The 13,146-nt window shown below is 36.2% G+C and overlaps 1 protein-coding gene across 1 annotated transcript in view; it reads right to left on the bottom strand.

Annotated features, from left to right (window-relative positions):
* The window catches only part of LOC142337142 (D-2-hydroxyglutarate dehydrogenase, mitochondrial-like), a 47,278-nt gene extending 34,811 nt beyond the window's left edge, over positions 1-12,467 (bottom strand). Inside the window, exons 1-2 of the mRNA XM_075386246.1 lie at positions 12,181-12,467; positions 7,424-7,517 (exon numbers count right to left, since the gene is read on the bottom strand). Coding sequence (XP_075242361.1) covers positions 7,424-7,517; positions 12,181-12,452 — 366 coding nt within the window. The 5' untranslated portion in view covers positions 12,453-12,467. The remainder of the gene's footprint in view (positions 1-7,423; positions 7,518-12,180) is intronic.
* Positions 12,468-13,146: the final 679 nt, after the last annotated feature.

The following is a 13,146-nucleotide window of genomic DNA, read 5'->3' as shown; positions in this document are numbered from 1 at the left end:
GCAGATGAGAACCAAAAAATGAATGAAGCAAATTATCATTGATCTCTCGACAAGGCAGCCAATTTTCCAATGAGGTCGTTCTTGATTGTGCTTGTCAAAAAATATTTTATTGGCTAAATCGATTGAGCAGTCAGGCGAGTCAGTCATTATCAATTTCAATTCCTTGTTGGTTTTGGTGGTGGTGGTGACTTGGCAGCTTCTTCTGATGCAAACAAAAAGTACTCAGCCAATTTTCCTGCTTCGGAAAGTAATTGCAGCTCACTGAAAGTTAAGTCTAATTCAGTCTGAACTAAAACTGTTTGCTGGTTGACTTTTTTCCAGCATTGTTTTCTTAACCAAAATAGATAGGTTGTTATTGTTATGTGAAAGTTGAAGAACTTCTAGTTTTGAAATATGCAACTTTTGAATAAGTTTGGATCGAATGTTGTCATGTCAAAATGGTAATTGTTCGAACTCTTTAGACCAAAAGATTTTAAATCTGGATCAGTAAACGATACCGCTAATATGACCCAATAAGAAATGACTAGAGAAATTAGAAATCATGTAGACATAACCGGGTCCTTTATTATGTGCCTCTTTCATGAAACCATAGGCGTCGTGGAAAATTGCATGCACTCTCAGAATTTTTGATTCTTTCAAATAATTATGTAATGCACTGTTCCCAGGTCCAATGAGTCCACCATATGGAGCCAGCTTGTTAATTGCATGCACATCAATTTTTGGGTCTATGAGCATGCAAACGGCAATAAAGCCATTTTTAGATTTCTCGTTCTGAGGGAAGTCTCGGGATACAAGCTTGAGATTACACAAAACTTTATTTATATCCCCAATATTGTACATGCGACTAATTTCTAGATAAATAAGGTAGTAAATGAAAGAGTTATGTAATGTTATCTCTATTTATCAGTTTTTTATTTGTTTAGATGACTCATCGGAATTTTCCCTTTTATCACTGTCCTCTAGTGCAGCATCCCAGCATTCCCAGCAGGAACATTGCGCATTTGTCAGTCCACAGTGCACTTCAATGTATGTTGAGTGTTCAGCTTTGTAGAGAGATCCCCAGCCAGTTGCTAGAATATCTATGGAAGCTTCAACGCTATCCTTGAAGGGTGAGTCGGTACTTTCTAGGCTTTCAATTTTGGCGATGAGCCTGCGTTGGTACTCCGTCAATGTGTTTATTTCTGTTCTGCGAGCGGGACTAGATCTCTAAATTTCCCAAACCAAATCCATCTGATGGCTCCGCTTTGGTATATCCTCTCTTAAAGGATCAGGGTTTCGTATGAACTCCTCAAAGATATCTCGTCGTCTAGAAATCTCTGATGCATTGAATCGGAGGAACTGTTGATTAAACGTTTGAAAAGAGCTCTGTGGTACAAACAATCGTGCTCTGATTTCATTGAGAATTTTGCTCTCATGTCGAATAAAGGACTTGATAGTCTTCTCCATGTGTTTAGGATTACCGTTTGTATGGACAATGATGTGCTGGTGTTCTGTCGAGATGTCTTCGCACCATCTAAAGGATGCACTTGTTTCACTCCTGTTGGGTTCATGGTTGACGACTGCAAACTGCCAATCTGTAAACTGATCAATCCAGTGGGCTAAACCTTTGGGCTGTTGCTGTGAGGTTAGAGACAACTGAGGGTTTTCTGTTTTACGGCGTTTTCCCGAAATGGACTCGGCCGCTTGTTGGGTTGGTATTAGTAACTGAGCACTATACACAATGAAACGAAAGTTGTTTGGTGAGTTGCTTAGCATTTTGCTGAAAATTATATTGGAATGAAATCTGTTTCTTTTATAGGCTCTTTTTGTTTGCTTTTGATAAGATAGTTATAAAGATTGAAATGGATGGAAAAATCCACAGCCAATTTGGCAAAGCAGGTCAAAATTTTCTGATGCAAAAGAAAGTCATCTATTTGTTCTGCCCTACTTCAAAAAAGCTTTTGACATTGAACCACAGACTTTAACAGACCAATGTCATGAAATTGGGCAAAAGTCGGCGGAAATTTCCTAAAGATCACAGCTAGCCACCCCAAAACATAACAAATATTGTAAAAGCTGATAATTAAAAGTAAGAAAAATGGTTTATGTTGGGTACCACAGCGCTCACTACTCTGTCCTCTCCTATTAAATATCTACATCAATTATCTTCCCCAAAAAAACGCTCCCCGAAAAATGATTTCAACCAACTTTGACCAATTAAAGCTATGCATGAACAGAACCGGTAGCTGGAAAAAAATCTGCTGAAAGTAATCGAATTATCAACAAAAGAATCATCTGAAAAAATTAGTTCACAAAATGCATTTATCTTAATCGCCTCTAAATAACATGAAGCGTTTAGCTTGTTTGAGCATCGACAAAGCAATTTGATACCCTTGCATCCAACGTTTGTTTGAACTCCATTTTTTTGTTTTTCTAATTATACTGAAAAAATTGTGATAAATCGCAGAGTATAGAAACGCGAGGAATATTGGTGAAGTGATATAATTAAATAATGGCTTCTGATTTGAACCGAACCGTTGCTTCCAATTTGTTCATATCACAAATTTATCAGTGTACATCAACAATAAATTTGGGCGAAAAATTCTACCTTCGCGTCATTTATGATGATCATAAAATAACTCGCCAGTCCTCCCTGTATACATGAATGACGTTCTCAAGTTGGGAAATCAATGCGTTAAGTGCAAAAAACTGCACTAGTACTTGCCATATACGGCAAGGGGGAAAACTTGTTCATATTTAAGGTGTAAATAAACCCATCTCAGCTAATCTACATTTAGACGACTCTGTAAATTGAAACGGACTATGAACACCTTTAGTACATTTTGTACCTTTAGCTCATTTTGAATTCAATTATTAAAAACAAAGCTGGCAGATTGCCAGAAAAAAGCCGCAATAGATTCTTAGATCAGCAGTCTAAAAAAACAGTAAAAAGGCAGACCAAAAAAATTCGTCTTTTCAGTGAAGGCTGATCTATTATACTTTGATTAAAAATCTGTAAAAGTTATTGCTGCCTCTATTAGCTGATCTCAAAAAACCTTCATTTAGAGTGACACAAACCAAGTCATTTTTGAGAGTGAGGTAAGTCAAGTGTGACCAAAAATTTAATCACGCGCATGAACAAAAAAACTTGCTCCACTAAGAGCGAAAAATGACGTCACACATGCAATTCAGTTGAAATTGCATGAACGAATGAACAAAAAGTGGCTGTGACATTATATGGTCGTAACAAAAATCATGACGACGAAATAAAAAAAACCAAGAGAAGGCCAATAATAGCCCCAGCTATCGCTGTGCGGCTATTAATAATAAAATTCTTGTTACTCGTGTTCGAGACCGCGACAAAATATCTGCGTCTCTTTTTAGAAAAACTAGTCCCAAACATTCTACTCAATCTAGTTCCCATCTAGTCGCAAAAATAAATAAAAAACGCTAGGCAAGGTTGTTTTTGATCTCTTAGCAAATAATCACCAAATTTTTAGCTTTTTTCGTCAAAATTAATATAAACTTTTTGGCATCCAAATTGTCATCTTCTAGGTAACAAGTTTGTATGTATACTTTGCGCTTGATCTTCAGTTCAAGTCCTCAAAATCTGCAATATAAAATTTTAAAAGCATGACAAACAGTGAAGAAAAAGCGGTCAAACCATCTTAAGTTTGGGCCAAAAAGGCGAAATACGAGAATTAATAACATTCTAAAATTGAGATTTACTTTCAGAAACTTTGAAAAACCGTGTCAAAATTTTGTGCGTAGCGCTTACATACACAGCCAAAAAGCTCAAAACATTGTACAGAGACAAAGGTATTGTTGATTACAAAATTCAACCGTTCAATCTTTTTCGGCTGGCTGCAACAATTAGCTCTTTCCCGATAAACTACTCTTGCAAACAAATAATGTTTAATAATTTGATTACAGTAAAAATTGGCTCTAGTTCCAATGAGAACACTAATGGCGTCGAAGATGCTAAGAAATATAAGCAATCGCTTCCAATTTCTTTGCACAGCTATAAATTTTAAATCTAACTACCAATTGAAGCTTTTCGCTTTATCGACCAGGTTGGTTTTTGATCATTTGACAAATGGCTCATTAACTTTTAAGTTTTCCCCAAAACTATTTATCGGCATCGGAACAAGTTATTAATGTAACGTGTTTGTATACATAATTTACGCGTGATCATTATATATGTTTGGGTTCATTGATTAAGACCTTGAAATCCCAATTATTCGAGGCTGAATTGGCAAAAATTAACGAATTAAGTATTTAAACTATTAATTAATAACTGTCAGAAGCAATCTGCTAAGATCAGGTCAAAAATTACAATCAGAAACCTAAATATTAAAATATATCTCCAAAAATTTATTAAAATATATTTCTTTCAAAATATTGTCGTAGCCTGTCGATATCTGAACGTATAATTGTATAAACCCGCTCTCCATATTCAACCAAAGCAGTAGCAACCTCTTTTGGTACTCTGATGAACGTTTCATCAGTCAGTGACAGTGCTCGGAGACGAGTACGAAAATAATGTTTCTCAGTTATTACTTTTTTGTTTAGTTCAGGAGTCAATTAGTTGATTAAAAAACATTTGCGAGCGACTGACGTAACCAGCTCAGTGAAAACGCGTTTCTTTAAGTTTCTATGAGGCTTCAGCTGGTATAAGGCGTTGCTAGAAAACCAGCAGTCAGTCGATGAGAAGTGATGCTGTCATGTCTACAATCTTTCACAATTTCAGAAACTTAAAACATGACCGACTAACGTCGGGCGAATTGCTTTCAAACAACCGGCAACTGCTCTCCCACATCAGATCCCCTCACTTCAAGGGTGCCAAACTCTAGGCCAATCCCTTTACACAATGTGTATACGTCTCCAAAACAGATTCTGTGAATCGCATACTTGAAGACTAGCGAGCTGAGGCTCTAAGAGCACTTAATGCCCGCTGGGTGCTACCTGTTTATCCCATTTTTGAGGATGAAAAGTCAAATGGGTCAGACAAAAAATCGGTCAAGCGAAAAATCCATAAAAACGGAAGACCACGGGACTAATATAATTGCTACAAACTTCGTTTGAGAGCAGTTAAAAACTTAAAACGTTTCAAAAAATGCGCTTTTCTTCCCTGCCAACTAATCAACAGAATGTTGTTAAACGCGTAAACAGAAGTTTGAAGAACGGTATTTTCAGCTATCTTCACCGGCAAAAATCACCATTTGTCAGTTCTCCAATAAAATGAGCTTGAAATAGTTAATCAAATTGAACGCTTATTAAGGAGTAACTGGGAAAAAACGGTCGCAGAAGAAAACGACTTTTAAGGTCACATTGATAGGCTTTGGGCTCCGTTTCAACTATTCACAGGTACACTAAGGAACCTATGCATAGAAGAGATTTCTGTAATTACAACTTACATACTTTCTTTATCTTGAGTGAAAAGACTGAAAAATCAGACAGAAAATTATCCCTTCCTTTGAGTAATCCAGGAATGATAGATAAACTTCTTTCGTTTTCCCAAAAAGGTTTTAAGCTAAAAAAAGCGAGCACATTTTCTTTTCCATTCTGTTGAAAAAATATCTGTTGAAAAATAAGGTATTGAGGTTATTTAGGATAGAAATAGGCTCCTTCCTATTACACAGAACCCCTTCAAACAAACAATGTCTTATAAACTAACTATCAAACCGATGGGGATCTGACAACTGGCGGCGACCATGAGAACTCAGAAACTATAAGCTACCTTTTCAAAGCTGTTTGCAGATAAGCATTTTTATCTAGCTCTATATTCAAACTTTATTCCACTTGACCACGAAGATATGGAACCCATCAATGCTTATGGAGCACATAGGTGAATGAATTGGTGAACGTACAGACGGAAACAGAAATCAGACCAGAGTTCTAAACTGGGAAAGCTACCAACTTAGCTGCAAATAATCACTTAAGTTTAATGCACGCTCAACAGAGTACATAAAGAAAAAAAATAGTGGCTTTTGAAATTCGCTAAGAAAGCTTTCGCCTGTTTGACTAAAATCCGTTCAATCTTGAGATGCGCTTCTACCTCCAGTTAATTGATCGTGAGGTGGTGGCGGTGCTGCTGCAACAGGACATCTGAGAGCCAAGTTAATAAGCTAACTTCAATCACGGCAGTGCTGGGGAATGCTTGGAGAAGCCTGGTATGATAGTCCCTTTGTCATGGCAGCCGTACCAAACAACCTATCATTACTTTTATGATAGTTGGCTAAAAATGCAAAATGAAACTTTCGTTCAAATTCGGATTCAAGAGCACCTTGGATTTTCCGTTGCAACTCCACCATGCTGTCACATCTTTCTTTCATGAAAAAATTATACAAACATTTACTGCCAAAAACACAAGGCATAAACCAAATTTAATTAGGTTTAAAGGTTTGTTATTCTTGTCAAAATTATGATCACTCCCGTAATCTTCATAAGAAGCGTTTGACTCCTGCCAGCTGAATTGCTTATCTCAATCGCCACAAATTCAAGGGGAACTCACGAACAAATCTTAAAGTTGAGCAAAATGAGGTCAAAAATCTTTAGAAGCGTAGAAAAATGGATCAAAGGGCCCTCTCTGGTAAAAATTTTAAACAGTACACAAAACTTTATTAAGGATTTATGCGACTTCAGGCAATTTGGAAAACTGGCTAATAATGGACAATTACAAGCGTGTGAATCTCATCTTAAGATATGAGAGCAAAAGATAACAGCCACAATTGGTTCAAATACGTTAGCATGAAATTGATAATTGCTAATGATAGTAGATAATAATTGTAAACCTGTATGTAACCTGCTCTTCGTAACAAAAAGACCAATTCACAGTTCTTCAAGCCTGTTAAGATATGATCCCAGTCCGGCGGTTCGACTTTTAATGGTGTACACTTAGCACTTTTAATGGTGTACACTTAGCACTTTTAATGGTGTACACTTAGCACTTTTAATGGTGTACACTTAGCACTTTTAATGGTGTACACTTAGCACTTTTAATGGTGTACACTTAGCACTTTTAATGGTGTACACTTAGCACTTTTAATGGTGTACACTTAGCACTTTTAATGGTGTACACTTAGCACTTTTAATGGTGTACACTTAGCACTTTTAATGGTGTACACTTAGCACTTTTAATGGTGTACACTTAGCACTTTTAATGGTGTACACTTAGCACTTTTAATGGTGTACACTTAGCACTTTCAGTGTTAAGACAATCATAATGCTAAAAAACTCCACAAGGATGCAACAACCTCCTAGGGTTCCAGACAGCACGCGATAGTCGAATATTGTTCGTAATTTCCCAATAGAACTGCTTTGATTGGAACTAAATTTTGGCATCTAACCTCCAAACGGATGCGGATCTCTGCAATCGTTCAATGCAAGCTAGTGCAGGCAAGTTTCGCCCGCTAATTTTTGTCAAGAGAGTGAAGAAAGTTACCTGATTCATTTTGGAGAAGCTGACAATTAATTCGTTTGACGTCATCGGCACAGATCCACCCACCAATCCAGTATTGCCTCCTTGCGAACACACTACAGCGCAGAACTGTTTCGCTAACTACATTTCATTGTTAGACACTAGGCTTAGACCAACGCACAGAAAGATAAAAACCTAATAATTAAATTTAGGTTAATGTCTCATTATAAACTTCAATTCAAAAGTCAGAAGGAAATCTTCTCGTTTGACTTTGTCTTGTTATGGCTACAGAAAATTGATTAAATAGAACACGAGATTCTCATCTTCTAATTCTGAAATATTTTTGGTATTTTTTTTTGTTCATATATAATTGGAACCATTCGCTTTTTGTGGATGACTGTAAAGCACTCTGAAGATTTCTCATGTGAGTAACAAAAAATAGTTGTATTATTACTCAATTTCTAATTCGGATACCCAATAAAAAACAAAATAAGCGCGTTAGCTTTGTAGACCTGCTGTCTCAAAAAGGTAAAACATAGCTGGCAGATTGCCAGAAAATAGCCGCAATAGCTTTGTAGATCTGCAGTCTCAAAAAAACAGAAAAGACGGACCAAAAAAATTCGTCTTTTCATTGAAGGCTGATATTTTATATTTTGCTGCCTCTATTAGCTGCGCTCTAATAACCTTCATTTAGAGTGACACACACCCATTTGACCTTATCTCTTTGAATTAAAGTAAATAAAAGTCAATTTCAAAGCGAGAAAGTCATTTTTGAGAGTGAGGTTAGTCAAGTGTGACCAAAAATTTAATCACCCTAATGAACAAAAAAAACTCGCTGCATTAAGAGCGAAAAAAGACGTCACGCACGCACTCTAGCTGAAATTGCATGAACGAATGAACAAAAAGCAGATTTGAAGTGGTCGTGACGTCAAATGGTCGTATCAAATATCGCGATGACGAAAAAAAACCAACAGATGCGCAATAATAGCCCCAGCTATCGCTGTGCGGCTATTAAAAAGACCAAAAAAGAAAAATTTCAGTTGTTTTGCAAAGTGCTGAGATGTTAAAATTTGATTTCGAAGAAATTTTACAACTGATGCGTGGTTTCTATTAGCTGTCCACAAGTAACCTTGAATTAGACTGACACTATACTCAGTTTACTTTATCTTCTTCAATTGAAGTAAATAAATCTTTTTTGAGAAAGCAAAAACTTAATCGCACGAAGGAACAAAAACTCTCTCCACAAATAGTGGAAAAAGGACCCCGCACACGATATTGTTAGAATAAATGAACAGGAAATTAGATTTAATGAGAGCTTGACTTCATAAGGTCATAAAAAACTGACGACGAACTGAAAAATCATAATCAGAACATTCCGAATTGACTCGAAGAACAAATTCATTTAGGCTTCAGCGAGCTTCTCACTAAAGAAATTAAACTATGCGATCATACAAGTCATTTAGAATGTTGAAAGAAAACTCAAATCTGAACCTTTTCCTGAGAATTCTTCACCAGTTCCGACTTCAAAACATATTTGCAACAAACCTTTTGATGAACGTGATTTTTGTTGGTTAACAACAAACACAAGACAGACATCACAATTTAAAAGCTATATACAGTGGAAACTTACAAAGGGTGGAAAGAATTAAGAATCAAAAGTTTAAAATTAAAAAAAAAACACTTAACAAAAACCTCTACAAAATGCTAGGCCCCAGCCTGACCAAAATCTTCTGCGAAGACCCTCAAAATTTGACTTGTCGATTAGAGACTCATCAATACGTATGAGCAACAAGAACTAAGCAACAAATTAGTCAAAGTTGAAAACAAAACAAAATCTTCCGTTTTAAAGAATACGGCCCTAACTAACAGCAAAATAAAATGTAAAGAACAAACCTAAGAAATTAGAAATTTGTATAATTGAGTTAAGTGAAAAGTGCCTATTTAGCTTTCAAATTAGTTCACAACCATTAATTGGGGAGCAAGTGATAAGTTCTGCTAGGTCAATCACTGACTCAATACGCGGCACAGAAACTTTGAACAACAATTAAAAAATCCAATGAACAAAAAACCTGAAAGAAACAGAAATTTTTATACTTGAAGTGAGAGAGACGTAAAATCAGAAGAATTAGGCAAAAAAATCAGAAGACAAGAATCGGCATAAAACTGATCAAAGTTACTCAAACTTATACAGCACGACTAAAATAAGTATCAATCAGAATGTGAAAGAACACCGCAACTGCTACACCAACTAATTTCAACCACGAAAATCTCCAAAAGCTGTTAAAAAATTAAAGAATAATACATGAACTATTTGAAATACTTAAAAGAAGACAAAATGGTAAATCGCTGAAAATTGAATCTAAAACTTATTTGCTTCACATGGTCGAAAGTACTTGCACACACACTTTATAACTAGTTTATATAAATAAGAGAAACAACTTTGACTGAAAAAAGTTGGACTAAAAACTACAAAACTGCATTGTAACAGCTGCACGTGAAAAAAATTTCGTTCACTTAGCGACAATTTTTTCACACCTACTTTTTCATTCACTCCCAAAAAAACGATGTGAACAGAAAACACTATCTATTCTCTCTTCATTTCAATTTTTCAGCCGTTTGGCCTAAACAATTAGTTTCACATACGGCATCGACTTCTACATCCTGTGTTGGAATATACAATCTAGTAAGTAGGTTGTGATTATAAGATGGAGCTTGAAATGATGGCTCTATATAAGAGAGCATAGAAAGACTCTCGCAATGTGAACCAGTTGGCTCAGTGGAGAGCACAGGATTGCAATCAATTAAGAGATTGTGGGGTCGCAACCCACAAAGGTCCCAAACTTTACTCACTCTCACTATAATGGTGTTGACATAAAATCAACATAACGAGCAAAGAGTTGCTCTAATACCCTGTTTTAAATACACTCCAAAACAATTATCGATTGAAAAAGCCGCTCCTCAATACTCCTCTTCCAGTCGTAAAAAAATCACCATTACTCCTCTTAAAGTCGTGAAAAACGAGAGAAAGCCAATAAAATCTCGCTATCTCAGCTATTAAAAACCATTTCTACAATAAATCTTGCGAAGTTCACAACATTTTTGTTTCTGTAACAATTGCATATAAACTCACATGATTATTGTCATTCATATACAGGATAAATTGATTATCTTCACGTGGAAACATGTTACATATTTATAGCATATTTTACAATGTATCTTGCAAAAATCTATGGTTGAGTCCTTGAGTGAGATTTCGTTAAAACTTGGATGTACATAGTTTTGCGCAATATTGTGTCGCGCCAGAAAAGCTTTCTGCTTTTCCTGGCTGAAAAAATTTTATTCCCTCCGCAAACTCAATATATAAATTTTTTCGAAGAGAATAACTCAAAATGCTTTTCAATCACTTTTCAATCAACGTAATCAATCACTAATGCTTAACGCTTGCTAAATAGATTGCATAAGGCCAGGCAAATATTAGTCCTTTTTGAAATTGGTACGCAATGCTTTTGCCCGTTTGACTAAATTCGGTTCAATCTTGCTCAGCGCCACCACCTTCAGTTAATAATGATTGTGCAGTGGTGTTGGTAGTCCGACCGGACGTCTGAGAGCCAAGCTCACTTCACAGCGGAGCTGGAGGATGTTTGGGAAAACCTGATATGATAGTTCCTTTGTCAGCAAGGTACAAAGTGCAAAACAATCTATCATATTACTAGTAAAATATTTAGCTAAAAAGCATTTGCTCTAGGCCAAACGCTTTTTCAGGGGCGTATAATTAGCAAAAAGTGGTACCAAAAATACCACGTGCGGTTAAAAAGGTGTATATTAGAGTACTGTTTTTCGACGTTTCGAGTTATTAATAAATTTTAGAGTACCCATATACAACCATTATCAGTAGCTCTAATGGCACTCTAATCTCTTTGCCGTCCTTTGAGAAGAGTACTCTAGGAAAGGTACAAAAACGAAATATTTTGCATTCCAATTTGGCTATTTTATTTAAGTATAATTCTTGACCATGTCAACTTGATATTTTGCGTAGTGATATTTTTAACATGCGCTGTTTAATTTTATTTTTTGTGGGGGAATTTCTTCCTCATTGTTCCGCCTGGGCAATCAAAAAGGGATAAGCTCTCTTTAATCAGTGACAACTCATCATCATCTCCGTTAAATTTGCAAACAAAACCAGTTTTGCGTATCAAAGATGATAGAAAATTCAATTTCAAAAAGCAAGAACTGAATTTTATTGCGATGCGCCTATCGATATAACCAGCAAGAAGCTTTCCATTTCACGCAGTATGTTCTGATTTAGAACAGTGGTAAAGAACAGATCTCAAAAGCCAGTTTTTTCATTCTTAAGTGTCCTTTAGTGCTGCAGTTATTCAAGATCTGATGTCTCTCAAGCCGAGCATCCAAATTTTTCACGAGATTCCCAAAAAATTTCAGGAGCTTCCAATGACATTGTAAAAAAGCAGAATCTACACAATTCTATACGAATGAAAAAGTCGTCAGTATCTTTTTATTTGATTGCAAGTTGAACTCGCTTTGATTCTTCCACTTTAATGAAAGTTGCCATTTTGAAATCACTTTGTTTTGAGTTGGTTTGACAAACTCGATATTTCGCAGTTTTCTCCGAAGTATTAACACACGCAAAAATACCGCCCTGGCTCAAAAATCAATACATCAGAAAAAATCCGTTGCAGCAGAGCTTCAGTAGTATTCAAAAATTTACTCGAATGGTTTCGTTGTATTTAACATTAGATAGAATATTCGAAGAAACAGTTCCTGGAATCCTGTATTGATGACACAACCTCATCAAGGCAACTGTCTCCTCAGTACCTCTAGGAGTCACAACAATTGATTGTTCGTTCCGGTTCTCTTCACCAGCACTTCTGGTCCTATGCATTCCTTTCCAATCAACGTTAAAAGGTGCTGTATCCACAGGGTCTGATATGACATTTCTCGAACCCAACACGTGTTCTAGTTTGTTCAGTATTTGTTCACGCGATATGTGCCGCGAGGCAAGACGAGTAGCTGAGGACAAACATTGTTTCAACATTCTGAAGTCGGCGTGTCTATTAGAGCAGAGTACTGATTTTCACTTATTGGTTTTTATAGAACATTTATCACGAGACAGGTATGCAAAACTAAAAGGTCAACAGGCTGTATTCAGCATTTTGAGACCATTTATTTTAAGCACAGACCAATAGAAGACCTATGAATTAGTACTGAATACTGGAATTGCTCTGAAACAATTGGGACTTCAGATTTCAACTCATCGAGGAGCACTTACACAGAGCCGACATAACACTATGGCGACTTATGAGTGCTGAAACTAGAACTGATTTCAATGGCACCCAAATGGCAAAGAGCAATTAATTATTGAACACTAGTTTAAATAATGCTAGCTAAAACTAGTCTCACGAGCTGCTTGACCATTTGCTCGGAATTTCACAGTATTCGACAGTATTGGTGCTATGATAATTAGGAAAACTTAAAACACCACTACTCCGTTGTCATTGGCTCACAATTTTTGCTCAAATCTCAGAAAAGGAAGACTGATTTGCTGAGAAACTTATCAAGTGAAAACGTGAATGAGTTTCCGGCACTCTTATAATCGGCACAGTTGTATGTCACTCTCATTTACCATGGGTTCCCAACTTCTAAGGAATCATATAGCAATTACTATTTATTACTCTTAAGTACAATTTAAGTATATCTTGTCCGGATTTTTGTGGATAATTTATGAAGCA

Source organism: Convolutriloba macropyga, chromosome 3, assembly GCF_964194025.1.
Source record: "Convolutriloba macropyga chromosome 3, txConMacr16.3, whole genome shotgun sequence".
NCBI classification, from domain to species: Eukaryota; Metazoa; Xenacoelomorpha; order Acoela; family Convolutidae; genus Convolutriloba; species Convolutriloba macropyga.
Note: the sequence above shows the minus strand (reverse complement) of the source record. Positions and strands in the feature narration are given on the sequence as shown.